This window comes from Arvicanthis niloticus, chromosome 9 (assembly GCF_011762505.2).
Source record: "Arvicanthis niloticus isolate mArvNil1 chromosome 9, mArvNil1.pat.X, whole genome shotgun sequence".
Classification (NCBI taxonomy): domain Eukaryota; kingdom Metazoa; phylum Chordata; class Mammalia; order Rodentia; family Muridae; genus Arvicanthis; species Arvicanthis niloticus.
Genome location: NC_047666.1, coordinates 60,731,615 through 60,758,649, shown reverse-complemented (window position 1 = coordinate 60,758,649; position 27,035 = coordinate 60,731,615). Strand labels below are relative to the sequence as shown.

General features: G+C 48.4%; 1 protein-coding gene across 3 annotated transcripts; it reads right to left on the bottom strand.

The window, feature by feature from the left end:
- Positions 1-3,050: 3,050 nt before the first annotated feature.
- On the bottom strand, positions 3,051-26,465 carry Foxj2 (forkhead box J2). Of its 3 annotated transcripts, none has more exons than XM_034511829.2 (11): positions 25,420-26,464; positions 18,147-18,493; positions 15,154-15,228; positions 13,682-13,750; positions 13,391-13,531; positions 12,848-13,043; positions 8,269-8,664; positions 7,735-7,836; positions 6,679-6,888; positions 6,027-6,125; positions 3,051-3,372 (listed from the first exon to the last, which is right to left on the bottom strand). In XM_034511829.2, exons 2-11 carry the CDS (start codon positions 18,477-18,479, stop codon positions 3,284-3,286), a joined length of 1,710 nt encoding a protein of 569 aa, XP_034367720.1. In that variant the 5' UTR covers positions 18,480-18,493; positions 25,420-26,464; the 3' UTR covers positions 3,051-3,283. The 3 variants fall into 3 exon arrangements, with proteins under 3 accessions (XP_034367720.1, XP_034367721.1, XP_034367722.1); XM_034511830.2 differs by lacking the exon at positions 25,420-26,464 and adding an exon at positions 23,751-25,354; XM_034511831.2 differs by lacking the exon at positions 15,154-15,228 and having other exon boundaries at positions 25,420-26,465.
- Between the last annotated feature and the right edge of the window lie 570 nt (positions 26,466-27,035).

Below are 27,035 nucleotides of genomic sequence, written 5' to 3'. Positions count from 1 at the left end.
CAAAAATCAAAACTAAAAAAATCATGAAATTGTTGCATAGGAATATACCCAGTGATGCTCCATTGGAGAAAAGTGATTCTTTTTCCTTTTTCAGCAGGTATCAATTACAAATAGCTTCTTGGTTAGGAGTGGGACTTTGTGTCCACTCTTTAAACTAACATGCAAACAAGGTGGGCCTGTTCTACCCACCAACCTTCCAACAAAATTCACTTAATAGAATTTTAAACACAAAATGTTAAATATGTATCTAAGTCTTTTTTTTCCCATCACTTATAAGCTAAGTAAACCCAGTGGTAGGGATGGATGAGGGGTTGTACTTTGAAGAGAAATGGCCCCCATACACCCAAGTGTTTGGATGCTTGGCTATAGGGAGCGGCACTGTTACGAGGTGTGGCCTTGTTGGAGGAAGTGTGTCACTGTAGAGGCGGGCCTTTGAAGCCCTAAATGCTTAGGCTACGCCCTGTGTGAAACACATACAGTCTTCTTGCTGCATGAGGATCGAGACGAAGGAACTCTGAGCTCCTTCTCCACACCATGTGTGCCTGCACGCTGCCATGCTTCCTGCCGTGACTATAATAGACTGAACCTCTGAGACGTAAGGCAGCCTCAGTTCAATGATTTTCTTTGTGAGAGTTGTTGTGGTCATGGTGTCTGCACATCAGTAGACCCTAACGAAGACAGGGTTAGCAGGATGCTAACAAGAACACCCTGCTTCACATTTCTCTTCTCCCAACCAGGCAAAAAGAAACTAGAGAGAAGTGCCAATAAGATGAAAACTAGAAACGTTCTTTTCTTTTCTTTTCTTTTTTTTTATTAAGAAAGCATGCAAAAAAAAACAAAAACAAAACAAAAACAAAAAACCAAACAAGTTGTGAGCCCATACACCCCTTCCCAGCCTGCACCAATGCAAAGCATTATGGGTGGTATAAAGAGCTCACCAAACCAGAAACATGGGGTTGAGGAGAGGAAGCCTAGGCTAGGTGGATCGACACAAATGGCTTCTCCTCTAGTCCTGCTCCTAGGCTCTCTCCCCTATTTCCTCTTATAGGCAGTGACCCCTACAACTGTGCACACATCACCCAAGACAACAACAAGGACTATACTTCATGTCCAGCAACACCGGACCAACAAAATAAAAGTAGTTCTCTTTCCATGTCACAGATGACATGGGAAACTGAGGCCCAAAGGGGATCAGGTTTGAACTGCCCTATTCTGCAAGCCTGACCCTGGAGAGCTAGAACCTCAGGGCCCTAAAGTCACCCTCTGGTCTCCAGCTCAAGGCAGCTGCTCCAGCTGCCCACCAGGGAGAATGGTTCTCAAGACATGGAGAAGCCAGAGGCACCTGGGAGTACAACTCAGCCTATGTTCCCCAACCTTGGACAGATATGACCAGGAAAGGTGTTTAGGAGAGGAGGTGGTACTCTGCAGGGTAAGACCTCAAGGAAACCAAAGGGAAGCTGTGCAGAATACACCTGAATGGAAGAAATAGCAAGAGATGTCTAGGAGGGCCTGAGCAAAGGTGTGTGTCACCTCTGGGGAGACACCCCTTTCCCTAGGGAGAAATCTTTCGACATACATCGGCCCCACCAGACGCTCTCCAGTACATCGCACATTGTGCTGGAGAACACTTTTTTTTCCTTATACTCCCTTTTTCTTCCTTACAAAGAAATAAAGTGCTCTTTAGTGAACTGCCCATCTTGCCCCTTTACTAGCTTCACTGGGCTTCACCAGTCTCATACATAAGCCCCCTTCTAAAGAAAGGAAACGGGGCGATGAGGGGAAGTGAGAACAGGAAGCCCAGTGTCTTAGAAATCATGGATAAATAAAAGCATATGAACAAAAGTCACAGAGATTGGCCCTGTTGAAGATACACATTTTGTCTGTTTCAGAAGATTTAGTAGAAATAAAATGGAAGTGAGACTGGTCTTCCTTCTCAGAAGTCACATTCGACAACACACCAAGACCTCTGCAGCAATAAATCATGGCCGCTCACTGTAAACGGAGACTCCGCACTGTGCCTAGGCGTGTGCCTTGCCCTCGCCAAGCCCTGTCTCTGTCTCTGTGTTAGTCATTTCTCTCTTACAATTTTCATTGCCTGTCAAAATCCAAAGCTTCCACCCCACCGACAGGAACTTCAAGAGAAGCATCTCCCTGTGCAGTTAAACAAGTGACAGGTTCCCACCCACGTCTACGAAGGCTCCCCCTCATCTCCCCACTGTCCCATCAGCAGTACTCAGGTATGAGTCTGCTATGACAGGAGAGAGAGAGGTTTCCACGGCACATATATGACATGAAGATACTAGGAGTGAGAATGGCTTCCTTTTGTCTTTTGAGAATCCCAGAGAATGGGAGAAAAAAAAAAATAAGACAGGTGGATAATTTGGACAAACAGCTTTAGGAAGACAAAATAGTATTTGCTGAAGGAGCAAATGGTGGAAGGACGTTTATATTACAGCCAGTTAACTCTCAGAAAGAATTCCCTTGCCAAAGCCAAAATGCCTTAAATGATATTGTCTCCAAGAAGCTGAACCTATGCTGGACAGTGGTCCTCACGCCCGAGCAGACCGGCTAACCTCCTGAGAGCATGAGCCAGGAAGAAGCCAGGAATGCTTTGGCATGGCAGTGCACACCCAACCTCATCCTGGGCTATACCCATCACTGCTCTGTGGCATTCTACTGAACCCACCTCTCCAAGTCCACCTGTCATGAGGACTGCCAGAGCAAATAAAGATTGGCTGTGTAATGGGAAAGCTCAGAGGACACAATTAGCACCATTGAGGAAAACTGCAACATCATGGTTGCCAAGCAGTGCCTTAGACACTCCCCTCTACTTACTGCGGCCTCTCCAGGCCAGCCCGAGACAGACAGGAACAGATCACAACTCTGAACTGAAAGGTGGGATCAGCACTGAGTTTCTCAGAGAGAAAGGTGAACTAGAATTTGAAGCCTTCCTCGACAGCTATCACGGCCTCATGTTGAGGCCTGAAGATTTCAAATGGGCAAAGAGAGGGCAAAGCCCAGGGTCAGAGGGCAGCAGACTGGGCAGTATGTAACCAATAATAATAATAATATAATTAGAATAATAATAAAAGAACTAGGAGGGAAACAGAAGGAGGAGGAAATGGGATTATCATCGGCAGCATCTTGCGGTGGCTTCTCTGACAGAGAGAACAGAAAGAAGCTATATATCTATATACATATTTGGGGAGGACAGGCGGGGACTGTTCTTCCCCTGTGGCCAGAATTCACCACCAGGCCTTGGGCTGATGTCCACTGTGATTCGTTAAGTGATCAAGTCCCAGTCGAAGTCATCGGTGATCTCTTCATTGGCACCAGGAGGTGGGACAGGTGGCCGGGGAACCATGTGGTGTGCTGTCAAAAAGAAAGACAGATCATAAAAGAAGCTGGAGGAGAAGTAGTCCATCAGTCTGGATGGAGAGTGAGGGGTCTTCTGCCCCAATGACACCACAAAGGAAGCCAGAGATGACACAGGTTCAGTCAGCCTACAGTCAGCCAGCCTACAGTCCAGTCAGTCAGCCTATAGTTCAGTCAGTCAGCCTACAGTCCAGTCAGCCTATAGTCCAGTCAGTCAGCCTACAGTCCAGCCAGCCTACAGTCCAGTCAGTCAGCCTACAGTCCAGTCAGTCAGCCTATAGTCCAGTAAGTCAGCCTATAGTCCAGTAAGTCAGCCTATAGTCCAGTCAGTCAGCCTACAGTCCAGCCAGCCTACAGTCCAGTCAGTCAGCCTACAGTCCAGTCAGCCTACAGTCCAGTTAGCCTACCATCCAGTCAGCCTCCAGTTTAGTCAGTCAGCCTACAGTCCAGTCAGCCTATAGTCCAGTCAGTCAGCCTACAGTCCAGTCAGTCAGCCTCCAGTTTAGTCAGTCAGCCTACAGTCCAGTCAGCCTATAGTCCAGTCAGTCAGCCTACAGTCCAGTCAGTCAGCCTCCAGTTCAGTCAGTCAGCCTACAGTCCAGTCAGCCTATAGTCCAGTCAGTCAGCCTACAGTCCAGTCAGTCAGCCTCCAGTTCAGTCAGTCAGCCTACAGTCCAGTCAGCCTCCAGTTCAGTCAGTCAGCCTACAGTCCAGTCAGTCAGCCTCCAGTTCAGTCAGTCAGCCTACAGTCCAGTCAGCCTACAGTCCAGTCAGTCAGCTTACATTCAATCAGCCTACAGTTTTTTAAAGAATTTTTTATTTCATGTGTATGAGTGTTTTTTAATTCTTCTCTCATACATTACATCCTGACTATAGTTACCCTTCCCTCCTAGTCCCTCTCTCCAACTCCCCTCTCCCCCAGATCAACTCCTCCTGTTTCCTTTCAAAGAGAAAGAGAAGAAATAAAAGAGCAGTCCTCCTAGGGACATCCAGCAAACATGGCCTAAGAAGATACAATAAGACTGGGCACAGACCCTCACATCAAGGCTGAACGTGGAAACCCAGTACGAGAAAAAGAGTCCCAAGTACAAGCAAAAGAGTCAGAGATGCCCTTTCCCACCGTTGGGAGTCCCAGAGGAATACCAAGCTACACAACCATAAGGTATATGCAGAGGGCCTACCTCAGACCCACACACAGTCCCTGTCTGTCGCTTCAGTCTCTGTGAGCTTCTATGAGCCCTGCTTGGTTGATTCTGTGGTCTGTGTTCTCGTGGTGTCCTTGACCCCTCTGGCTTCTAACCCCTTCCTTCCCATTTTCACAGAGTTCCCCCGATCCGCCTGCCTAGTGTTTGGCTGTGGGTCTCTGCATCTGCTCCCATCAGATGCTGGATGACACCCCTCTGATGACAACAGGGTTATAGCCTATAGTTCTTTCTGTTGCAGACTACTAATTCAGTGACATCTCAGGAAACACACTGAAGCCCATGGTGATCTAGCACTATTCTGTCATTAAACTCTACATTTGTGAAGACTATCTAACAATGATAGAATAGCTTAATTAGGTGACATTATATGAATGAGCAGCACTGAAAGTCGTATGTGCAGTGCATGGATAAAGAAACAGGCGTCACCCTCAGAACTGAAGAGTCCTGTGATCAGAGAAGATGGCAGCAGTGAGCGGCCTAAAATACATTTAAACATGAGGGATCTGATCCTTTGCAATGTCTGCAGTGGCTCAGTGTCTCCCTGCACTTTGCCTGCCCACCATCAGACAATTCTGCTCACGCTGAGGAAGCAACCCAGTGGCACAGAACTTGCCCAGCATGCAAGAAACCCTAAGTTCAACCCGACACTGCGAAAGACAAAAACAAAACCAAAACAAACAAACAACAAACTGGTAAGTTGAGCCCAGATGCCCGATGCTAGTGGTCACGTGACAGGACCACAGCCATGGGTGAAAGCTGTTATGTGAGGCGTTCATTTCATTCGCCTATCTTCCCTCTTGGTTCCAAAGTTGGGCATAAATATCCCTCACAGCTATCTTCCACTTACATTCATAGTTTCACTTCCTTTCAGTATTGTAGTTGCAGGATATTTTAATCTTTAGAAATCATTTTGTTGGACGTGTATGTGTGTTTTGCCTACATGTATGTCTGTGCATCACATCCATGAGTGGCAGCAGAGGCCAGTAGAGGGTGTCAGATCCCTGGAACTAGAGTTATAGACCACTGTAAGCCACGTGAACCATGTAAGTACTGGGAATGAAACTCAGGTCCTCTGGAAAAACAGCTAGTGCTCCGGACCACCGACCCATCTCTCCAGCCCCACAAGGTAAATTTGAAGCCAGTTCCCAAGCTAAGGGTGTAGCTCAGAGGTACACCTGTGTAGTGTGTGTGAGGTCCTGGCTCCACTCCCAGCACCACCAAACAAAGTGAATTTAATCAAATAAAAGTGCCTTAAATAAAAGGTGCACCTATGTGCACCTCCCTAGAGGGTAGCTCAGCTCATCCTACAGTCTTGGGGACCATGACACCTCACCCATCCTAGCAGCTACAGACAGAAGGGCAGACAGAAGATGCCCGAGGAAAGCAAAATGACACTGAGAGATGGGTATGCCTGTCTGTCCATGAGACACCCTCCCCAGCTCTTACCTGGGCGACTGTATCCTGCTGAGTCTTGGGTGGAGATTGGGTACATGGGCGCTGGGCCAGGGTAGAGATGGGAGGCTTGTGGGTGTCCGTAAGAGTTCACTACCAAAGTAAAACAAGAGTCGCATTACTGGGGGATTACTGTAGTCAGCAAAGCAGGAAGGGAAAACATGTCTCTTTGTCCCTCCATCTGTCTCTCTTCTTGTCTTGTATTAGAGATCGTGCATACAGGAAGCGTTCTGCAAAAGCTACCACCCCTCAGCTCTCAGGGTGGGAAGGAATGGATCAAAGATAAGGGAACAACCAGACACACGATCATCGAGTCTCCAGATTCACTGGCTTGAGTGGGATTCAGGTGATGGTTATTACTGGGACAATTTAGAATAAGAACCTTCTTTAACAAACCCCCTCCCTTTTTAAAAGGTAATTCTGATCTCCAAATTGAGGTGTGAGAGGAACTGAGTCTGCTGCTTCTGCAGCAATTTTTTAGGCCCGCATGCAGGACTTTACTGATTCAATAGATGTTCTGTCAACAAGCTGGTCCCAGGACTCAGACAGGTCACTGCCTAGAATACTGATTGGGCATTTCTCTTTTCCCTTCCCTTCACCCTTCACTTACTTCAGTCTCCACTTCTCTGGCAACTTTGTGTCGTACCTTGGCTCATGGATGGCTCTGGTTTGCCACTGGTGAGGGCACAGGAGTCAGTGATCCGGGAAGGGGCAGGTGGTCGGTGGGAAGCCCCTTGTGGGGGCATGTGACCAGTCTGGGTGAGGAAGTGGTTGAGGGAGTCACACAAGTTGGCGATGTGATGCTGGTCGAGGGTCCAGTTCCTTTGCTCTGCCTGCCGTAGGCTCTCCATCAGCTCTAGAAATAAGGACACCAGCCATGGCCACCCTGAGTGCGGAGCCACCAAAGTCCACACCACACCCATCCCCAGTGCATGGTCTCACCACGCCCATCCCTGGTGCTCGGTCTCCTCACACCTCGTACCACTAATGTCACCCACTAACAATAATGACTTATACCTTTTCCTTTTTTGCTTCTATAAGCATTTACTGAGATGTGACATAATAACAAGAATCATTAAATGTGCCCGTTTTTAATTTCTTTCTCTAGGACTGTCTATATTAACCTGATTCTGTACTGATACTTTTAAAATAAATAAATAAATAAATAAATAAACAAACAAACCAGACGAGAAACAAGCCTACTCATTTGACTCTAACTAGGGATGCTTCTTGCAAACTTTGAGACTGTTCTCTTTTTCTCTTAAGGGGAGTCCTAACGCAGCCGCCCAGAGGCCACAGTCACTTCTATTATGGCTCCGCCTTTAGCTCTCCATTCTATTTGTTCCTTGCCAAATTTTTATTTTAATTCTTATTTTATTTGCATCTCCTTGGTAAACAAAAATGTTCAAAATGACTTAATAAATTCACTATCATCTCTCTTCCAGGAAGCAAAACTACAAAATGGTGGTCCAGAGTCTCTGAATTTCCAAGAGCCTTTCTACTTCCCCCAAAAGATGACTAGCATAAAGCATTGTAATACTTGAATAGCAATATTTTGAGTCAACTCTAAAAATACTGATAATATATCTTTCTCATGTAACATACAGAAGCGATGAAATTCTGTCCCAAACCCACTTGGCCATGTGCATGGGTTCTAGCACATCCCCCTCTTCCCTCCGGAAGTGGTCCTTAAAGCGCTAACCTGAGAACTGGGACTGCTCGATGCTGGACCAGTTGAGCCGGTTCACCATTTTGAAGCTTTCCTTTAAGGAGTCAATATTGGAGCACCAGTCTGGAGGAAAGGCTGTGAAGAGAGAGGTGGGAAGTGAGACAGGGCGAGCAGTCAACACATGCAAGCTTCCCACAGTGACCCAGCTTAACAGCTGTCAGCACCAGAGCTGTGGGCACTCCCTCGCTGAGGACACTGAGGGCTGAGGACACTGAGGACGCAGGAATGGTAACGTAACCTGTCCATTATGCACCCCAGGCAGATATGCAAAGCAATCCTAGATCATCTGCCAATATGGACCGGGAACAATGAAATCCCCAACCTCAATTCTCAGTAGTGCAGGGCTTTATGTAGTAACTTCCATTAGCTGAGATGAGGTAAGAAGGTAAAAGACTGACCCTAAAAGACCAGCTGTTAGCTTTGTTACCCATGGTACTTCCCTCCGCACTAGTGAGAAAACAGTTCACTCCTGCTCCTCCCCGCTCTCTCTGTCCCCTTCTTACTCACCAAAGCCAGTGCTGTTGATGGGTGCCTGGCTCTGTGCCTGCTGCTGTGCTGGCTGCTGAGCAGGGTGGGGGTGGGGATGGTGCTGATGTGTGTGGTAGCTTCCATGCTGCAGTGGGGGAGGATGCATGGCCATCCCAGCGGGGGGACCATAGCCTTCAGCTCCCGCTTGCTTTCCCCCGGGTGTGGTACAGCCATCAGGGCTTGGGGTGTGCAGTGGAGGGGCACCCCCTACATTTGAGGGGCCCTGAGTGGGTGCCTGCTGCTGCTGTGGTTGTGGTTGCTGGGGTGGTGGCTGTGGTGGTGGCTGCGGTGGTGGCTGCTGCTGCTGTTGCTGCTGCTGCTGGTACATGTAGTAGTTGTTAGAAGGTGGCATGTCTCCCAGGAGCGAGGAGAAGCCTGCAGGGAGGAGAGGAAGCAGGCAAATGATTTGGGCTACATGGTTTCACTAAATGACATCTTCTTTCAGGATGAGAGCTCAGGCAGGAGAGTTGAAAGGTCAGGGCTCATTCTGTGACCATAAGAACCTTGTGCCCCTTCTGGTAGATAACAGACCAGAAGGAGCAGTTAAGTTAGGGGAAAGCTCTGCCCCCCCTGGTGACCACAGAAACATTAATAAAACACTTTAAAATTTCACTGGTGACAATTCATGCTACTTTTAGGGGAGTTAGATGTAGGGCTGGAATCGGTTTCAAAGGTTTCGCATAGCAGGTGAAATTAAAACTTAAACTCTAACTAAAACACAGCTATTGGGCAGACACTGTTCCACCTACTGTCCCTCGCTTCTCTACTATTCTGCCTTCTTGTATTCAGTACCTAGGAAATACGGCTTGGGTGGGAAGCACCATACAGACAGATTAACCTCTCAAGCCAACTAGGCAAGGAAGAGCTAACCTGCATGAGTGTACAACCTGCAGGCTCCTGGCCGAATGAATGCAACTCAGGATAGCTATGAATATAGCCAACACAAAATCATTGACTCTCAACCACTAAACCATTAAGTCTCTTAAAAAATTATGAGTTTTTTTTTTTTTAAGATTTATTTATTTATTATGTATACAATGTTCTCCCTACATATATGCCTGCATGCCAGAAGAGGGCATCAGATCCCATTACAGATGGTTGTGAGCCACCATGTGATTGCTCCGACTTGAACTCAGGACCTCTGGAAGAGCAGTCAGTATTGTTAACCTCTAAGCCTTCTCTCCGGGCCGAGGTGTTTTCTTACATTTTGTTTTCTGTAACTTAACTCCACAGTTCTCATGTATGAACTCTGAGGGTGACATTATGCTGTCAAAATGTTGGACAAGCCTGGAGCTGGCTATCACCAGAAACCTGAATAAATGCTCACGATGCCTTCACCTCACACAGTCTCATTTCTTACTTTGTTTCTGACAGTCCAGGTTTCCTCCCTCCAATCAATCAGCAATATGAGTTGTTTTAATCTCTCAAGCAAATGCTAACACCTTAGGCCACATTTTAGATACTGATCCCTTAGGTCATAGAAAAAGAGATTAATTCCTGGCCACAGAGCCCAGTGCCCACACTCCCGGCACTTAGGAGGCTAAGGTGGGAGGATCTCGCCGGCCCAGCCCTCAGGAGGCAGAAACAGGAGGATCTCTGAATTGGAGGGCAGCATGTGCTACAGAGACCTTGTTAAGAAGAAAAGAGAGAAACTGAAACAGAAAAGGGGGATGGTGGAAGAGGCCTGGGGGAGGAGGAACTCTTGACAAGGTATCAGTGTTCACGGTTTTCTCTCAGCTGGGATGACAGACCTCAGACAGCAGAGTTCATGTGACTGAGGCTCTGTGTCCCTCATCACTCTGCCTAGCCCACACTGCCTACAATGGACTGCCAAACAGACACTTGAACTGACCTCAGGCCTCTATAGGCAAATATATTTACACATTCACACAGACAATCAGACAGACACAGACACACACACATGCACACACACACATACACACACACACATACACATACACACACAAAAATGTATGCATATGTGAAAGCATACATGCATGTGTGTGCATGTGTGTGTGTGCGTGCGTGTGTGTGTGTGTGTGTGTGTACAATCGAACATGTGTGTGGTGTGTGTGTGTGGTCAGTATTTTTGTCAACACAAGTTAGGGTCATCTAGAAAGAAGGCATGTCAATTGTTCAATCGAGAAAATGCCTCTGTCACACTGGGCAGTAGACGTGTGGGGGATTAATGATTGACATGGGAAGGCCCAGACCTCTGTGGGCAGTGCCAGCCCTGGGCAGGTGGTTAGGAAAGCAGGCTGAAGCTCAGCATGGTGGCACACATCTTTAATCCCAGCACTCAGGAGGTGGAGACAAGCAGATCTCTGTGAGTTCAAGGCCAGCCTGATCTACATAGCAAGTTCCAGGGCAGCCAGGGCTACATAGAGAAACCATGAAACTCAAGAAAAGGAGAGAAAGCAGGCCGCACGAGCCATGAAAAATAATACGGTAGTAAGCAGCATTCCCCATGGCCTCTGATCAGTTCCTGCCTCTCTCTCTTCTCAAGGGTCTCTCAGTCATGATTGTTAACACAGCAATAAAAAGCAAACCAGAATACTCCACAGGCATTTTGGAGGGCTGAGCCACGCCATCTCTCAGAAGGCCACCCAATGAGGACTCTAAGTCATTCTCAATAATTGCAGAAATTTGCAAATGGGCAGACACTGGCTGCTGTTGGGAACGTGCTGTTTATTGACTGTGTTAAGTACGGTGACAGTGTGGGAGAAAGCCACAGGAGAGGCTCTAGGCGTTTTGTGATGCTCACTGCAACTGCATTTGTAGAGAATGACATGGTGCCTGGGAAATTCACTCAACTATTTCCACTTTGAAACAAGTGCAGTGGCAGGTAAAATAAGCTGAGCAAAACAAAGGTAAGTGACGGAGGCCAGAGGCTGGTCCTTATCCGTCTGTTTCAGTATATGTTTGTAATATTTATTTTATAATAAAAACTAACAAATAAAAATACACTGGCTGGGGCTAGAGAGATGGCTCAGTGGTTAAGAGCACTGACTGCTCTTCCAGAGGTCCTGAGTTCAATTCCCAGCAACCACACGGTGGCTCACAACCATCTGCAATTAGAGCTGACGCCCTCTTCTGGCTTGCCTGAAGACAACTACAGTGTACTCATATATGTAAAATAAATAAATAAAATCTTTAAAAAAAAAAATACACTGGCTTTGCCAGGCAGTGGTGGCACATACCTTTAGTCCCAGCACTTGGGAGGCAGAGGCAGGTGAATTTCTGAGTTCGAGGTCAGCCTGGTCTACAGAGTGAGTTCCAGGACAGCCACCGCTATATAGAGAAACCCTGTCTCGAAAAAAAAAAACAAAAACAAAACAAAAAAACCCAAAAACTACACTAGCTTTAATCCCAACACTCAGGAGGCAGAGACAGACATCACTCCGAGTTCAAGGCCAGGCTGGTCTACTTAGTGAGGTTCAGGAAAGATAACGCTTACACAGCAAGACCCTGTCTCAAAGGAAAAAATAAAACAGGATAGAGCAAAAGGAGCTTGAGGTGAGGTTCAGCTGGCAGCCTCAGTTGTAGCTGGGCAAATGCTCCCGTTGTATAAGCCCTGGTTCTGTCCCCAGCAAGTAAACCAGGTATAGGGAAGCACAACTGTGATCCCAGCAGTCAGCACAAGAGAAGGATCAGAAGTTCAAGTCATCCTTGGCTACAGAGCAAGTGTAAGGCCAGCCTGGGATATCTGTAATTCTCTCTCACCCTAAGTGACTAACTGAAAAAGAAAAGTAAGTTGTTCTTATTATAAAGCATAAGGATTCTTGGGCAGAGGATAGCACTACTGTCCCCTAGTGGTCATACTCTGAATGACTCACTCACAGCCTTAAGCTAGAGGTGCAGCACACGGGTAGAGCACTCAGCTAACACACACAGCCCCCCCCCCCCCAGTCAGATCCCCAGATCCCCAGGATTGGGGGAGAGAGTGCTGGGAAAATCACTGCCTTTGGATGATACTCTAGCTCGTTTTCTGAAGATGATACCCTAGTGTGCCCCCGAATCAGCTGTCCGTACCAAATAGTTTAGTCCTTATGTTTCCTCTGACCAGTGACCAGTTTCATATATTAAAACAAGAAATTGAGGGTAAGTGCATTTGCTGCCAAACCCAATGCACGTTTGATCGCTGGGACCTATATGGTGGAAGAAGAGAATTGACTCCCACAAACTGTCCTCTGACCATTTGTGTGCCATGGCATGTGCAGCACACATGTGTGAATGCGTGCGGGCGGGGACACACACACACACATACACACGTACACTCAGTCACACACACGCTGTGAAAAGTGTAATCTCAAAAAACCAAAAAGACAGAAAACAGAGATAGAAGAGAATGTTACCACTTATTTTGACAATATATGGAACTTTTAGTCCCAGCAACCAGAAGGGGGAGACACGCAGATCTCTGTAAGTTCAAAGGCAGCCTGATCTACCCAGAAAGTTCCAGACTATATAGAGAGGCTACAAAGAAAGACCCTGTGTCAAGGAAAAAGAGGAAAGACAAAGAAAAGCAGGCTGCCCCCACCTGCCCCACTGCACTCACCGTGCTGAGAGGCAGAAGACCGCTCCAGCATAGACTTGTAGAGGTTTCGGAAGGACCAGCTCAGGTCCTGAAAGTTGATCTCTGAGTAGGAGAATTTGAAGTCGTGGTTGGTGTTGTAGAGGGGAGGGGCACTCTCTGTGCTCTCCTGGCCTGGGGCCCCTGCTGCCACTGCTCCACCATCCACAGACCCTGGGCCCTGCAAAAACAGGTAAGAACGGTGACCTAAGTCCCTTCTGAAACAGTATAACCCTCCAAAGGCCACTGGGGTCAGGTCCGTCCTTTGCCCCCTCTCCAGCTGGCCAGTGACACAGCGTGACCTGGCCCTTACCCACCACTCTTCATTTCTTCTCTGTGAGCCCTTCCCTAACGCACCTCCATGTCTGTGTCCCTCCTTCCTTCTGGCTGGGTTTCCCTCTTTTCCTTTTTCCTTCTTTCCCAATCTATCTGCCGAGCATACCACAAGTCCTTAATATGCAATTGTGAACAGAATGATATCTAAGCCCACTGAACCATCACCCTATGTGTGTTATCTCAGCATCCTACCTGGCTGTAGTTGGCCATGGAGGAGGGGCTCTGCAGTGACATCTGAGAAGTCCCCTCATGAGACAGTGAGGTTTCTCCACTCCCTGGAACACCTCCCCGGGGGCTTTTGCTGGCCTCTTGTTCTGGGGAGTCTTGGGATAGCTGAGAATTGTGAAAGAAGAGAAAGCTGTCTACAGGGGTGAGACACTCACCCACAAGCCATGCCCGCGGCTCCACCTTGTGTTAACCCAAATTTACCACAGAAATGATTAAAATCCAAGAAAGGGATCTCCCAAAGAAGACAGAACTTACATCATCATCTGGAGGGTGTCTTCTCTTCCGGGAAATGTCAGGGCAGGTGTCAATTGTCCAATAAGAGCCCTGGAAGGGGAACCCAACCCCACGGGGAAGAGAAGCGTTATCTATAAAGTTCCAGTTGTAAAAAGTCTCTAAAAGCAGTCATATTGAATGTGGGGTGTGGCTGGGGAATGTAACTCAGTGGTAGAGTGCTTGCCCAGCATGGAAAACGAACACCTGGCATTGGATTCCCCAGTACAGAATAGAAGAGAGAAAGAAGAAAGTGAGATCAAACAAGAGAGAAGATAAAAAGGAAAGGGAAGGAGGGGAGAGAGAAGAAGCTGGGCTGGACATCCAGACAGAATGTCCAGGGAGCTGAGCACTAGTGGGGAGGAAATCTGTCCTCAAAGATCACAGAGTAAATCTGTCCTTAAAAGTCACAGAGCACTCCAAACACTAGCTTCAACTGTTCCAAAGGGGCAGAACAATGGTCACTATGTCAGAGAGCTGAGAAAGGCCAGAAAGCCCGTTCCTTTCCCCTATGACCTGAGGTAAAAGTACCTTGAGCCTTAGCATCTGTCAAATGGGGAAAACCACTCCCTTCTCCCTTTGGAAAGTAAGACCTCAGACTTTGCATAGAAAAGCTTCCAAAAGGTTAGTAAGCAAACGGTATGTTGGCACACACCAGTAATCCAGCACTCAGGAGGGTCTAAGGCAGGAAGATAGCAAGTTCAAGGCCAGCCTGGGCAATACAGTAAAACCCTGTCTCAAAAAAAAAGAAAAGGTGACTAAGCCAACATTTTACATGTAGGAACAAGTGCTTCTCAAAAGAACGGGGGCCTCACCAGCCTGGGCTACAGAGTGTGAGACTCTATCTCAAAAAAGTAAAAAGGCTGGGCATAAGTACATGCCTTAGTTATTTGTTTGGGTCTTGTCTTTTAATTTTTTGAGACAGAGTCTCTCTCTAAGGCCCTGGCTGTCCTGGAACTCTCTATGTAGACCAGGCTGGCCTTATACTCACACAAATCCACTTGTCTCTGACTCCTGGTTGCTAGGATTAAAGATGTGTAATACCATACCTATTCTGATGCATGCCTTTAATCCCACCACTTGAATCTCTGAGTTGGAGTTAGCCTAGTCTACATATTAAGTTCCAGGCCAGCCAGGTCGATATAGTGAGACACTGTCTCAAAGCATTAAAAGAAAGAAAGACAGAAAGAAAGAGAGAGAAAGGAAAGACAGAAAACAACCTCAAAGACAACTCTATCATAAACATTCCTATTAAAAACAAAAAGATTTCACAGTCTTCCTTAGTCACCCATTCTAAAAAAGGCCCAGCAGCTTGGCAACCATGCTCTTCCTTTGAGGAAAAAACAATGATGCTTTTAAAGCTAACATGGTTTCCTCTTCTGGTAATTAGACCGCCACTGGACTCTGAGTGTTGTCACCTCTCCTTCCTCCTCCCTTTGATTCCTGAAACAGCTCACCTTCCCGGGGTCATCCCGAGGTCTGGGCACCTTCCGGAAACACTTGTTAAGGGAAAGGTTGTGTCGAATGGAATTCTGGGGAAGCAATGAAGCAAGTTAGGTCTGAGCATTGGGCAAACCACAGTATTTCCCAAAGGGACACAGAAGAACATACAGGAGTCAAGTTCCGGGGCACATGCAGCACCTCAGCACTGTATGCTGGAGGGACGGGTGCACAGACAGCAGAGGGGTGAGGAAGAAAACCACCAAAGTCAGAGGTGACGGTGACCAGGTGATCATGAAAAGTTAACTTCATGCTTCAGCCTTCCTACCAAACTGACAACACGTATATAAATGCCTCAGGCCAAGAGGATCTCTGAGTTCGAGGCTAGCCTGGTGATAGCAAGTTCAGGACAGCCAGAGCCACATGGTAAGACTCTGTCTCCAAAGACAAACAATAACAACGATACAAATAGCCAGTCATGGTACTCCACGCCTGTAAGCGCAGCACTCAAGAGACACAAGCAGGAGAGTGGCCACAAGTTGGGAGCCAGCCTGGTCTACAGTGAGTTCTAGGGCAGCCGGTACTGCATAACAAGAGAAATGTCTCGAAATAAGCCAGGTGTGGTGCATGCCTTTAATAATCCCAGCTCCCAGGAAGTAGAGGCCATTGAATCTCTGTGAGTTTGAATTGAAGCCATTCTGTTTTACATAGTAAGTCCCAGGACAACCAGAGCTACATGGTGAGATTGGGGGCAGTGGGGGAAGGCTGCTGACGAGCTGATAAGATTGGGGGGTGGGGGGGACAAAGTGCTTGCCACACAGCCTTGGGGTACCTGAGCTCAGTCCCTGAAACCCACCTGCAGATAGAAGGGAATTAATCAACTTATTAAGTTATTATCTGACCTCCATATGCACATCAGGGTGCACACAGACAGACAGACAGACAGACAGACACATACACACACACTAATCATAATAAATTTTAGGTAGGAGCTGGGGAGATGGTTCAGTGTATAGAGTTTGACACCCAGCATGAAGACCTAAACACAAGTCTCCAGAATCCACATTAACTAGGTGTAGCTGACCACACCTGTAATCCCAGAGTTTTTAGGATTTAGATATGAGGTAGAGACATAAGAATCCCTGGAAGATCACACTAGCCAGTCAGGCCCCACCTCAAACCAGCTGGAAGACAAACACCATACCCAGGCTGTCCTTTAACCTCCACAGCCACATGTGGTATGCATGTACTCACTTTTGCACACACATCCGAAACACACACACCAACAAATAAACACCTCAAAGTCATATCTACCTCATTTCTCAATTCCTAACGAAAAGCAAAAGAACAATATTTTTATACTGTCTATATACATTAAACAAGTCAAAATGCATGCATATTTTATAGGAAGATGGCTCAGTGAGTAACACTCACAAGTGTGAGGAATAAGTTACATCTCCAGAACTTGCATAAAGGCAGGAGTAGTAGCACGGTCTGTCATGCCAGTGTTAAGCACTGAGAACACTGTGTTGTCCTATAGCAAAAGGAGGCAGACACAAGACAGTGACCAGAAGCTCACAGGCCAACAGGCCAGCTATACACAGTTCTTAACAACATTAGAGACCCTGTCTCAAACGAGGTAGAAAGCAAGGACCAACATCAAGGTTGTCTGTCTTCTAACCTCCACATGTTTTGGGGCACACAACCTTACGGCGCTCTTGCACCCTAACACGCCAGACGCGTAAGCACATACAACAAAGACTAAAACAAAACAAGCCTCAGGAGTGAAACAAAAGCACAGACAACCTTCATTTTCTAAATAACACTCAGAACGACATCTGGGGAAAAGAAAAACCGCCATGTGCAATGTGCATGTGTCGGTGAACGACCACATCTGGAGACAGGGAAAGCCGCAGTGCGCATGTGTGGAAGCACCGAGGGCCGTAGCCTAGAGGGGCACATTTACTACCGGAAGACTGAGTGCTTTCAACAGCCCCAGTTCATCATCTGGTTTGAAAGTCAACTGGTGATTTACAGAGTGAGAAAACCACATTTAATCTCCATTCCTATTCAACAGCTGGCAAATGAGTGACTGCTCCAAATGACTGCAAGGAAGCCTGGCTTGACACGCCTGCCATCCCAAGTGTAGGGAGGGCAAGACAAGAGGAACGGTAGTTCAAGGTCAGCTTCAGCTACATCATGAGTTCCAGGCCAGGCCAGCCTGAGCCACACGTGGCATTGTACAAAATAGACAGACAGACAGACAGACAGACAGATCTTTGTGGTTTATTTGTGTGTTTTGATTTGGGTTTTTTTTTCCCCTTTGGTCTGATGTGGTTGGGGGAGGGTCTTAGCCTTGGCTGGACTGGAACTTGCTGTGTAGACCAGACTGGCCTTGAACTCAGAGATCCACCTGTCTACACTTTCAAAGTGCCAGGGTTAAAAGTGTGCATCACTACACCTGGCTAAAAAATATATAGTTTAATATCAACCTTCTTTCTCCTCTTCAAAAAGGACTCCCATGGTCTCCACCTAACAACCTCACTACCTGCTAGTGAGCCAGCTACTGGTAAAGATCCTAATTACTCTTTTTTTTTTTTCTTAGTATATAATGCATCAAAGATGATGGCTATCTGCAAGAAAACTATAGAATTTGATGAGTTTCCTACCAAAGTAGGAGTCATACCTTTCCTTGCTCAATGACTTGGACAGAGCAGTGACAAGAAACACTGTCCTTTTGGGGACCTGGACAAAACAGGGTGTGGCAACAACAGCATCCTGCCATTTCATAACTATATTTAATGGCTTGGCATCACTAGTGTTTCCATGGTAAAGCTTCTGAAGCTCATGAACTCTAAAGTAAATAGAAGCAGGGTAGAAGATAAGGGATCTTGAGTTTACGTATCCCTGAGACAAGTCAGAGTGAACCAGACTAGGTTATAGGAAGAAACAAAAGCAGAGAAGGTTGCTAAAGGCTCGGTATCAGCCCAGCCCTCAGAAACAGTCCTACCTTCCAACCGATGCCAGCATTCTTGTAATAGGGGAAGTTGTCGCAGATCCAGCGGTAAATCTCACTGAGAGTCATCTTCTTAGCTGGGGAGGAGTTGATGGCATAGGTGATGAGGGTGGCGTAGCTGTACCGTGGCTTGCCATCTTGGTGGACCGCTGCCTCATCTTTGCTGAGGGTGGCGTTAGGATCTGTGGGGGAGCCTGGGGAGCACTTGCGGGCGCCCCCTGGAGCCCCAGCCTGAGAAGCACTCCCAAGCTTCTCAATAGTGGCTCTGAGAGTCAGCTGTGGCAGCCAGTCTATAGAGGTGAGGCTACTCTCCAAGTCAGAGGCCATCTTACTTCTGGGTTCTGCAGAGAAGGACAAAGCAGGAAGGCAGATGAATTTCCTCTGTTGACTGACTCTATTTCTAATGTGGACGGTAAGCAGCTTCTTTCCATTTTAATTCCCATTTAATAACCCTCTCCTGAGATGACCGAGTGCAAGTACCAATCATCCACCAGATGATGGAGTGCTTCTTAATTTTTTTTTTTTTTTTTTAATTTGAGACAGGGTTTTTATGTGTATCCCTGGCTGTCCTGGGCTGTAGACCCAGGCTGGCCTCAAACTCACAGAGATCTACCTGCCTCTGCCTCCTGAGTGCTGGGATTAAAGACATGCACCACTGCCCAGGCAATGGAGTGCTTCTTACCCCACATCTTAATGGAGAATATGACCATGTAGCCTTTCCCTTCACAAAGGCCCAGATAGCAAACCCCACAAAAAAAAAAAAAAAAAAAAAAGAACTATTCCCTCAATTCTTGTTATAGCCCCACAACACAGTATTTTTAAACTCTATAAGAATAATTTTTAAAAAAATCAACCGTACTTAAACAGCAGGTAAAATTAGCAAATGTCTATCCTCCAATTACGTGACACTTGTATGTTTATATATAGCAATAGCACACAGAAAGACAGCGCAAGCACAAGTGTGCACTAATGAAGCACACGTTAACACTCTTAAAGATGTTTCATACGAAACTCGAGCACTCAGCTCTTTATCACGCACATGCCTAACATAAAGCATATTAAACACGGTGCAAGTGCAGATTCTAACAGGTGACTGCGTCTGGAAGCACAGGTCTATAATCCCAACCGCTCCAGAGGCTGAGGCAGCAGGATCACAATTTCAACATCTTCCTGTGCTACCCAGTGAGATCACAGGCAGCCTGAGCAATTTAGTGAGACCCTGTCTCAAAATAAAAAGTAAAATCAGTGGGTGAGAGACAGTTCAGCAATTTAGAGCACTACTTGCTCTTGCAGAGGATTCCAGTTCTATTCCCAGCACCCACATGATGGCTCACAGGCATCTATACACTCCAATTCTAGGGAATCCAATATCCTCCCTCATCTGACCTCCTAAAGCATTCGCGAGCACGCGCACGCGCACACACACACACACACACACACACATACACACACACACACACTACACATACATACATATACACATACATGCAGGCAAAACACTCATAGATGTAAAATAAATAACCTTTTTAAAAGAAATTAAAAACCAAAAGGGGGGCTGCAAGTGTAACTCAGTGTAGAGTACTTGCCTGAGACCCTGAGTTCAGTCACCAGCACCACAGTAAATCAGCAAACAAATGATGACAACCAGCATCAGCTAGGTACAAGACTGACGCGTGAACAATGATGCACACACAGAGACGACAACATATACGCGGCATACATTACCAACAGTGCACAAAATCACACAGAAGAGACAGATCCTAAGTACACCGCTGCCCTCACACCTTTAAAGCTCCCGCTAACAGGCTCCTGCCCACAGACACCAGCACCAGGAAGACTAAGTCAGCAGCAAGGCCCTCCCACCTCCCAGGCCTGCAGGGCTTTACCGAGCCAGGGAGACACCCAGCTGTGTGCACACCGGTAACAATCAGATAGCCTGGCTAAAAATAGCCTCCGTAGGGCTAAGAGCTGGCTCCCCTTCCCCGCCCTTCTCCTCCCTCCCTCCTTCCCAGTCAGGCACGCAGGCTGGCTGCACCTCCATGCAAACTCCTAGAGCTTAGATTCCGCCCACGCCTGATGTTTGCCAGCCCCGCCAACCAAACTGCCTAGGCTCTCACCACCGGGGAGGTGTGACAAGTTAGTGGAGGAGGGCGACAGTATCTGTATTGCGGCGGGGTCTAGTGTCCCCCCCAACAGGAACCCCCCCCCCCAGCCATTTGGCACTTCCGCGGAGCTGAAGCAGGCAAGCCCCTAAGCCCTTGCTGTCTAACAGGTCTGTGCCTGCACAGCTGCCTGATTCCAGAGAACATTTCTTGCACAGTCCCACCAGGACAGTACTCTGCATGAGCCAAGGCTACCCCCTCAGAACTTAGAATGCTGGTGAGTACCCTGTTCTGCCAATCCATAGCCAAAAGACCCAGGACCAGACCACACTAGACCAGACACCGGCAAGGATGCAGACTCACACAGTTGGCGGCCCAAACTCTGTCTCAGACTGGACCCCTAGCATCTCTCTTAATCCCAACATTGTGACATACCTTTCAGGCGCTCACTTTCTCATCCTACACTGTAGTTTCCACAGACACTTGGCCTTTCCCTACAGGCCAGAATTCTCATTCACTCCCCTCCTGACCAGGTTCCACCCTTGAAATCGACCTGTGCTCACATGTACCTGGCCCAGTGCTCCCTACCGGCAACACACCTAGTCTACAAAGCTGAAGGGAACATCTTCCTTGCCTCAAGGATCTAGGAAGCAAGAGCCTTAACTACACCCCAAGAGTTGTTTGAGCAGAAAAAACAAAGGGGCCATGTCTAACTGGCACCAAGAGAGCCTACCCATTCAGCCTTAGCTCTCTCACCAGCGCCATCCTTTCCAACCTAATACCACCACCTTGCCCCAAACCATGAACATGGAAACTTGGGAAACAATAGGACACGTCATCTTTCCAGGAAGCCACACACCTTCTAGCTTTTTGCTGTGTCAAAACACCCCGGCCTCCAGCAGAAGATCTCGAGCAGTGTCAGTTCCATAGGTGGGTTTTCTAAGATCAACAGTGATACACAAGCAAATCCCTAAGAAAGACGCCTGGAAAGATGTGTCACCCTGCTCCCAAGTCAGTCAGCCGCTGTCCTCAGCTGTGTGTGTGTGTGTGTGTGTGTGTGTGTGTGTGTTTGCACTGTCCATGCTTGTCTCAAACTCTGGGCTCAAGCAATCCTCCTGCATCAGCTTCCCAGATAGCTGGGTCTATAGACATCAGTCCCCTAACCTTCATTATCTCCCACGAAAGAACCCCAGGAAATCTCATCTTTAGAGCTAGAAAACTTCAGTTATTTCCTCTGAAATACTCTTGACCCGAACCTGGACACGGGGGTGGATTTGAAGTGTGTAGAGGCCTGATAGAGCCCATCTGGCATGTGCCAACCACCAGGACTTTCTAAAAGGGAAACACCCAGGACACACACACTTGCCTCTTGCTGGCTGTCCTGCACCCTCGCCCCACAGGACACTGAGATTAGACACTAACCTTCCTCCACTCCCCTCCCCCTCCCCAGGGCAGCCCTCCAAATGCAAACCTCGGTGCTCAGAATACATTTCAGCATAAACCTACAGAGCCCACAGGGCCTGGTCCTCCCAGTCTCCGCACACTCAGCTCCTCAGCCTGGCCCACGTCCTTACCCCATCACTTCCCCATTCGTAAAGGGCAGTGGAGATTGACTGAGCTTCCTCTGTCCTGTTCCCGACCCCAGCACTGACTCGTTAAATGCCCCCTAGGGATCCCTTGCTCCCTGGTGAAGTCTTGATGCCTCAGTTTCCCCCTGCAGTAAAAGAGATGAAGTCATAGCCCCTACCAGGGCTTTATCCCTGGAGGGACAGGCATGGAGCCAATGAGCTTGTGGCTGCCACACATTCCACGCTCCCCAAAATAATGGCACAAGGCTAATGTCCAGGGCTATTATTAGAAAAGCAAACAAGAGGTAGCTCCACTTCTCGGCCAGCCAACCTAGTTACCCAGACCTCTCTCTCCAGGTGGGCCCCGTGCCACTGGCCTGGGCAGAACCTGAGTAAGGCCACGTTCTTCTCTGCACGCTGGAAGACTGGAAGGAAACACACAGCATCTGGGAAAGGCAGCCAAAGGACAGACTCCATCACATCCACGGGACAGCTAAGGACGACTACAGTGCTGCGGGAAAGCAGCACACAAAACAGAACCAAACGCAAAGTCTTCTAGGGGCATGACCAGCCAATGGGATGGGACCTTCGAGATCCACGAGAACCTGCACAGTTTACTGCCCTTATTACCCAAACAGCTAGTAACTGCTCTCCACATGGTTCTCAAGTCAGGTATCCAGAAGTGAACTTCCTGAGCTGTGCATAATGCCAAAACTAACAGCCTCGTGATTGGTCGGGCTACCTGGCTTTCAACTCAGCTCTGATAGACAAGTCATTTAACTTCTCTGTATCTTATTATTTTTATCTCTGTAAATAAAATAGAAATTCTAAAAAGGTAGGTATGGTGACTCAAGTTTGTTATGAAAGCACTCTGGGAGGCTGAAGAAGGAGGATTGAGCCTGAGCTGCCCAATCGTAAGCTTAAGACCAGCCATGGCTATATAGTGAGACACTGTCACACACACACACACACACACACACACACACACACACACAATCTAAAGAGGTTTTTTTTTTTTTTTTTAATTTTTTGTTTTGTTTTTTGAGACAGGGTTTCTCTATGTAGCCCTGGCTACACAGATGTCCTGGAACTCGCTCTGTAGATCAGACTGGCCCTAAACTCAGAGATCCACCTGCTTCTGCCTCCAAGTGCTGGGATTAAAAGTGTGTGCCACCACCGCCCAGCTTAAAATTCTTTTAAATAAAGGTTAACTGTTCCTACAAGAGTTGTGAGGATTATCTAATATTTCTTAGTATGTTTAAAGCACTTAGTAAGTGAACCTTTGTTTTTAATGAAGGAAAAAAGGACTATCAGTCAGCCTCAGTGTGTGTAACATGCAGGTGTCAGCCTATAGTTCATTGCCAAACACCAAAGGGTTTTAATGAAAAGGAAATAGGGCCCAGAGAGATGGCTCAGCACTTAGGGACACTGGCTGCTCTTCCAGAAGACATGAGTTCAATTCCCAGCAACCACGTGGTGGCTCACATCCATCTGTAACGTCAGTCCCATGGGTTCTGATGCCCTCCTCTGGTATGTATATGCTCAGAGAAAAATACTTATATATACATAAAATATATGAGAAATAAATCTTTCCAGAAAAGAGAACGTCAAAAATTATAGCAGATCACAGAGGCAACATCAAAAGCATCAGACATTCAGTGATCGTACAGCAAGCCTGCAGTGGCTGTCAGGACATCAGGATTTCAAACATTTCCCTTGAGTTCACCAGCCCAGTACTGATTAAGATCGAGAAGCCTCAGAGGATGAAGGAAAGGGGGAAATATCATCACCTGTCTTTCAGGGGATCTGGGTGCAGTCATAAGACACAGTCTGGAAAACAATATTCTCCAAAGCACAGTTAAAGCAAGCAACCACTCACTGACTACTAAGAGGCAAGAGAGTTACAGAACTTGTCCCAGTAGAGCCACCTGAATGAATGGTCTGCCTGGCGCATCTCTTTCAAAAGTGGGAGAGGCCGTTCTAGACATGGAAGTAAAAGATCCTCATCTTTCTTAAGGCTGGAGGCACTCACGACGAAGCTTTCCTACCAGTCCTGGAAGAAAACAAGCCCAACCTGAGAAAGGCCTGCCAAGCTGCTTAGGTGACTCCAAGACGGGGGTCGTGTGAATTCCCACTGGTGAGTGAGAGAGACAGCTAGGCTTTCTCCCAACTGGTTATCTGCTCCCTCACCTCTTCTAGGTTTTGGCAGGGAGTCTCCTGCTTCTACAGGCGTGCCAGAAATGATTCTAAGGGATGGAAGCACAGTCTAAAAAACACCAAGATACCCTTCTCCGTGGACATACTCAGAACACAGACGCCAAGCCACAGTCGTTCCCCTTGAGAACCGTGTACAGCATTCTTCAGCACAGACACTGAACCTGGGGACTACGGTCCTGTTCCACACATCACCATTACAGATACCTTCCAAGATCAAGTGGACAGGCAGAGACTTGGACAATACCGGCAATCCACCTGTGGCCCATATAGGGAGGCAGAGACTGAATACCCAAGGGGAGGAAGCTCCGTACAGAAGATGAAGCATGGTCCAACCACCAGACAGGAAGTTCAAGTCCTAAGCTAGTGACCTCGGGTTAAAAATCAGAGCTCTGCTACAAATGCAGCTCTGGCTCAACCAGGAAGATTACTTAACACGTTTTCTCCTTCTGTTTCTAAAGATTCTGGACTTTGATGGTTCCCTATAGTAGGAAGAAATTTTTCAACACAAGGTTCCTGGGATCCAGAACTAAACAAGAGAACAGGAAGGGGGATGATGAGACCAGTAGGTGTTTTCCTGGAGGAAACTCTAAAATAAACTCCTCAGAAGTCAGACCTCCCTGGTGGTCAGCTCATGCAGACAGAGGGAAGAGTGGAAGGCACCTAGGAAGTTCCTCTCTTCCTCCATACAGCTGATCTTTCCTGAGGAACTGCCAGGCAGATCTGGTATCTAGGAAGCCTCCAGACCACTAATGTGCATTGCCCTGACGGTTTCTTCTCATCCAGGCACATGTGGATTCACAGTTCCCTTTGGATTTTACACAGAGAGGCAGCTATCCAGCCTGAAAGAAGGATGTCAAAAGGGGCCTCCCTCCTGGTATCCAAGATAGAGTGGGCGGGGACCGGTTGCCAGTCAGGCAAGCAGTCATTGTACTATACTAGGAAGAAGACTTCTGTTGAATATTAAACCGACTTAGGCATGCTCTGGGCAATACAATACATAAAATGCTCCCAGGTCATTTACTGAAGGTCCACTCACCAGAGGACAAGACCCAAAGACGGACAGTGCTGTGGAATTCGAGCTGTGCTGTGTCCTGAGTTACTAACACCATGGCGTCCTAAAACCACACCTGTTATCTGTTCTCAGTACAGAGCATTAACTTCTCTAGGGACTACAAATGACCCATCCCTTTGGACTCCAAAATCTAAAAAGGCCATTTCTCAGAGTCTCTGAAGCAACATGTAGGTTCCAGTGCAGAAGCTCCATCAGAAGACATTCCCCAGGGGTTTGTCTTTATTACTCTCTCTTCCCTTCCAATGAACCGTAAGATCCACCATTTCAGCTCCCCACACCTACTGGTGTCCAGAAGAGAAAGCACTAACCTGTTTCCAAGGTTCCCCCAGCCGCTGGAGGAAACCCCCTGGTACAGAAGTTTGAGGTTGCAGGGATTCCCCTCTTCAGAGGCAGGTGACAGGTGGCATCCTCAGTGACTCCTCCAGCGCCTGGCAGAGCCTCCCAGGCTGGAGCAGGGAACTGAGTCCCCTGAGGAAGAGGAGCCGGAGGAGGAGGAGGGGGAGAGGGAGGACCTACCTGGGGAAGATGGCACACCCCCCACACCCTGCCTGCTACCCTAGGGAGGAGGGGAGGAGCCTCTCCCAGCCAGGAGTTGTCTCCTCCCCTTTGGGGGAATCCCCCTCCCCCCCAAACTGGATCTTTCAGGGGCTGAGGACTCTTTCTGTCAGTTGGAGATCTGAGCGGAGGGGCTCTGCCTGGGTCCACTGTCTAGGTGCACGCAAGTTGAGGGGCGAGGTCTTCTACTCTCCAGCAAACTAAACCAATTCCTGGCGGTTCCCTGGAGGGTCCTGGCTTGTGCGTGTCAGGACGCCTCTCCGCGGTGAGTCCCGGGTGGGATGCGGGGTGCCTACTCCACAGGCATGGCTCCCTTTCTACCTCAAAAGTCCCGAACTGTCTGCAGTGCGTTGAGGCGTGAGGGAGGTCTCACTCCGAGTCCTTCAGGTCCCACTACCCTTCCCGACTTCGGGGGGTCTCCTCTAGAGCCACCGTGGTAGGGACAGCCGCGCGTGCCCTGCGGCGATCTCTTCTGGCTGTCCCGGGAGTGGGGAGGGTCCTCCCTCCCAAGGGAGAGGGAGCAAGTCCCGGCACTGGGTGCCCCGAGGGTGGGGTCCTCGCACTCCCCGCTCCCGCCCGGCCCGCCGGCCTGGGCAGCAGGGTCCCGGAGGCCGCGGTCCCGGCTCCCGTCACCCGCTGCCAGGCGGCAGCGCCTCCCCGGTCACGTCCCCGGTCCGCCGCGCTTCCTCGCGCGTGGGGCTCCCCGCGCTGCCACCTCTGAGGCTCCGGTCGGTCGGGGCTCCCGGGAGCCGGCAGGCGGACGGAGTGCGTCGGGGCTCGGCTCGGGCTCGGCTCCGCTCCGCTGCAGGCCCCGGCTCCTCCCCGGCCTCGGCGCCGCGCTCCGCGCCCCTCCCCCTCCCGCCGCCGCGGCCGCCGCCTCCCGGCGCGGGTTAAGGAGGAGCGCGGAGCCCCGCAGCCCGCGGGTCGCTGGCCCTCGGTCCCGGGCACTAGCGGTGCCAGCGTCCACGCTAACCGCCACGCACACCTCTCCTTGTGCTGTGGTCTACGCCTAAGACAAGTATTCCAGTTTTCTCAGAAACGCATTTGATGGCTCCTCTCTTTCTCTTCCAGACAGCTTAGAAAGGGTTATGGAGCCGGGCGTGAAGTTAAAGTTTTCTCTTATCCTGGAGGTCAGTGAAAGATTGGATCGTGGATGTATAAAAAGATAAATGAGTCTGCTATAGAGAAATGAACGTCGGGAGATGTGTTAGTTTCGGCTTGCAAACTTGTGCAAGGCCCTAGTTTCTGGAAGCATAGTCTCTAAAGAAGGTACTCTGGCCTGCCTACTAATATGGATGTCGCAGTCACCAAAGGAAATGATTTGTGAGATGCTTTTTAAAACGGTACAGTATACAAAGGGTGCAAAGCA